Source organism: Euphorbia lathyris, chromosome 7 (genome assembly GCF_963576675.1).
Source record: "Euphorbia lathyris chromosome 7, ddEupLath1.1, whole genome shotgun sequence".
Classification (NCBI taxonomy): Eukaryota; Viridiplantae; Streptophyta; class Magnoliopsida; order Malpighiales; family Euphorbiaceae; genus Euphorbia; species Euphorbia lathyris.
In genome coordinates, this window is record NC_088916.1 from 17,062,776 (window position 1) to 17,066,721 (window position 3,946).

Below are 3,946 nucleotides of genomic sequence, written 5' to 3' on the forward strand. Positions count from 1 at the left end.
AATATAGACACTAATAAATTATTTAGTCTAGATTTTATATCAATATTTAACACAATGTAACAATTGACGTGACAAGTGTTAAAGATCTTATAATATATGTTTTCAAGAACTAAAAAATGTGTTAGGTAAAAGTATATGGATTGATAACTTATTTACTCTTAATAAAGTTACAAATGGATGAATAAAATATATAAAACTTCTTTTATTTATCGAAAAACTTATTTGGAAAGTGTGACGTGACAGTCAGTCAAATCAATCTATTTCAATTTTTAACCAGATAGGGTAAAATCGATCTGTTTGGAAACATTAGGGTAAAATTTTATAAGTTCATAAGTTAAAAGGTAAATTTGCAATTCTCTCAAAACATATCCCCCAAAAGGTAAAACAAGGCTAAAAAGAAACTGTTAGATCCATTTTTTCAGTCAGGAAAGTTTGGGGTTTATGTATATGACTGAATCGATTATGGTTGGAAAAGAAGAAACCCTCGCTCTGATTTCGTTTTCCATATTTTGTTTGTGTGCGACTGCGTAACGATGAGCGAGTCCAACAATAACCATAGCAATGGCAACCGTAAGGGCATTGGGGGGATAGTGGAGACAACCAGAGCAGAAAAAGCTGTTTGGCTAATGAAATGCCCTGCTTTAGTTTCTCGCTCTTTCAAGAAAAATCCTTCTGCTGATGATTCTTCTCGTCCTGTTGCCAAAGTCATTCTCTCTATCGATCCTCTTAATTCCTCCGATGACAATTCTTCGCATCAGGTTCTTTTTCAGGATTCTTACTCTGCATCTCCATTATCTGTTTTCTAGGTTAAAACCTTGCTCGATTCTGCAATACTTTTGGCATTTTATCAGGGAAGTGTAAAATTGAACCTAAATTGGATGTGTAGTATTGCGCTATGTGGATTTTCTTCTTAAAAACGAGTGGATTCTTGCCTTGTTTCTGATGCCTGATACTGTGGAAGTTTTATGAATTTCATTCTGTAATCCTTTTATCATTTTGTTAGTGCCGATTTTAAATCTGTTATACTCTTCTGTTTTACTTTAAAACTAGTATAAAATGCCAGCATCAATTCTATTAATAAATTGTTTTAAAAAATGCTTTACTAATACATTATTATCAGCTATATTCTATGTAGATTAAGTTTATTTTACTTTTTTTTATAGATAATGGATAAATGTGCTTGTTGCAACTATGCTTTTTGTGCTCCTGAACTTGACAAATTAGTTTATGATCCTTTATGTTTGAACATTTTCCTTCAGCCTTTTCTTTTTTTAAGAAATTTGATCTTTTATTGGATGGAGTCCAGACACGTCTACTAACGAGTACATCGTGGCATGTAAATCTAAAACGAATGGACTTTGCATGCCAGATGAATTTATAGCTAGGTGTCATTGAAGTCTTATTATGCTTGATTTTTTTTTTTTGTATAGAAAGTTCTAAATAAGATTTGAATTGTTTTTTTTTTTTTGTGTCATTGAAAATTTTGCACAGAAAGGGAACTCATTTATTTTCATAAAGAAGTTACAGAAGATGATTTTAATATAATAAATTTATCTTGTACTAGTAAATTCATCCTCATTTAGGTTTGTCATGCCTTAATTGAATAAGGCATAAATTTTTCATCAGATTGTTAAGTAGAGCTTCTTTACCAGGGGGCTCATATAGAAGAATGAGTTACAAACAAAGCTTAGGAATGAGTTCAAATTTTGTTTTATCATCCATGTATGTATGATCTTATGGATTGTATAAATTATGTTCAGTTCACCATGGAATTGACTGACAATGAATCTGGGAATGCACCAAAATCTTATTCTATGGATATGACTGAAGACTTCATCCCAATGTCTGTGTTTTCTGAATCATCATCTCAAGGTTAGTATGCATCTCTTTTATAGTGTCTTTTATTGGTATTCACTTCAAATTTGTTAATTATTTTATCTGGTTTGTTCTCCTTTTTGCTCTATAAAGCTGTGCATGTTTACTTATACATTCTTGCGTTTTTTTTTCATTTAAATGACACAATGTTGTTAAGTTTGGAACTGATGTTGTCCTTTTAGCATTATCAACTCCATGGAAAAAAAATAATTTCAGATCTTCAAATTCATAAACATTAATACAATAAGGATTGATAAATTTTTCTAATTGATGTTATTTTTTATGAACTGGTCAGCTGGAACTTGGATATAAGCATTTGCACTAGTAACTAGCGAGCAAATGAATACCTACCTAGTCTATATTATATATTACTTCTCCGTCATTGAGAGTATTCATGTGGGCATCGAATATTATGCTTGCGTATGTAACAATATCGAAATTACCATTACCTAAGACTAGATAAAAATTGTGCAAATTAAATTTGGCTTGAGTGAAAAAGGTGTCTAGTCATTTGGGTTAGATTTGTGTTCGATTCCTAGTGTAAACCAACATACTTCAATTAGAAAAGCTATCAACTACAGATGCCTCTGATCAGCATCCAATAGATTAATCGGATTTATCTAAAAGAAAAGTCCTTCAAATTCTTTTCCTTGTTTACTCTGTTTTTTCCTAGTTTCAAAGACATTTGGAATTTAAAGTCAAATAAAATGGGTAAATTCCATTGTTTTACAGGAAAGATTGCTGTGGAAGGAAAGATACTCTATAAATTTGACATGCGTCCTCACAATGAAAACCTTGAGAATTATGCAAAAATCTGCCGTGAAAGGACAAAGAAGTATATGACTAAGGGAAGACAAATACAGGTCTAATTATACTTTGTTTCCCCTTCACAGTTATTATTATTATGTATAATATAGTCTGTTAATTAGATCTTGTTTGTTCGATTGTAAATAATTTCAGGTTATTGACAATGACAACGGAAGTCATATGAGACCAATGCCACTGATGATTGCTTCTGGATTCATTGTACTTACAGATAAATCCTCAGTGCACATTATTTTCCATGAATGAAATAATCTCTGTTGCACTTTGATTTTTACTACCAAACATACAACGAGAAAAGCTAACGTTTTTGAGATAGGATCATAAGAAGAAAACACCTGCCAAGGCAACTGATGTAAAAAGAACCAGAAGGGACCGTGGAGAGATGGAAGATATCATGTTTAAGCTCTTTGAAAGGCAACCGAACTGGACATTAAGGCAACTGATTCAAGAGACTGACCAACCCGAAGTATGTTATCTTCCTTTGTTCTTTACTTGCAAAAATTGCATTCAAATTTACAATTAGGTTAGGTACAAATAGTTGCATATATTGAAATGAATTTGTTAAAATGGTACAGCAATTTCTGAAAGATATTCTAAAAGAGCTGTGTGTGTACAACAACAAAGGAACAAATCAAGGATCATACGAGCTTAAGCCAGAGTACAAGAAATCATGTGAGGATCCACCTGCTTCTAAATAACCATTCATTTTTTGCAGTTTTGATATATGATCTTAGAGCAGCTACTAATGCTAATTTTGTTACTTCTTAGATACATATATATCTAGCTTTTTCACAGTATATCGTTTTCTTAATTCTCTGGGTTTTTAAGCTCTTAATCGATCTACCAACTTCAAAGTTCCTTGCATTTCTTTCCATATCATTACAATATGAAATTCATTGTGTTGTCACTGATGATGAATGGACACAAATTTTTGTAACTGTGTTAGACTTAGTTGTTAACATTTTAACAAGTTTCTTTTTGTAACTGTGATTAACTTGTATGTGATAGACTTAGTTGTCAGCATTTTAACAAGTTTTTGTAACTGTCTTAATGTCACATTAAATATCTTAGACGTAATTGATGTTTAGAAGGTCCGATGTGATTGTTAAATAACAGTCTTTACAAAATTTCGGCAACGCAGGGTTAAAATTGATCTTATTTAGAAATGTTAGGGTTAAATTTGAACAATTTCGTATGTTAAGGCTAAATATGCACTTCACTAAAAACGTTAGAGGTTAAATTTGAC

At 31.5% G+C, this 3,946-nt stretch overlaps 1 protein-coding gene across 1 annotated transcript; it reads left to right on the forward strand.

Moving 5' to 3' along the window:
- Positions 1-418: 418 nt before the first annotated feature.
- On the forward strand, positions 419-3,557 carry LOC136235859 (uncharacterized). The gene is made up of 6 exons (XM_066025929.1): positions 419-758; positions 1,761-1,872; positions 2,608-2,738; positions 2,836-2,901; positions 3,017-3,166; positions 3,276-3,557. The coding sequence occupies exons 1-6, from the start codon at positions 534-536 to the stop codon at positions 3,396-3,398; spliced, it is 807 nt and encodes a 268-aa protein (XP_065882001.1). The 5' UTR covers positions 419-533; the 3' UTR covers positions 3,399-3,557.
- The last annotated feature ends 389 nt before the right edge of the window (positions 3,558-3,946 follow it).

Coding starts and splice junctions, on each gene's coding strand:
- LOC136235859 (XM_066025929.1), top strand. CDS start 534: ATGAGCGAGTCCAACAATAACCATAGCAATGGCAACCGTAAGGGCATT. Junction 759..1,760: donor ATGACAATTCTTCGCATCAG/GTTCTTTTTCAG, acceptor AATTATGTTCAG/TTCACCATGGAATTGACTGA. Junction 2,902..3,016: donor TGATTGCTTCTGGATTCATT/GTACTTACAGAT, acceptor TTTTTGAGATAG/GATCATAAGAAGAAAACACC.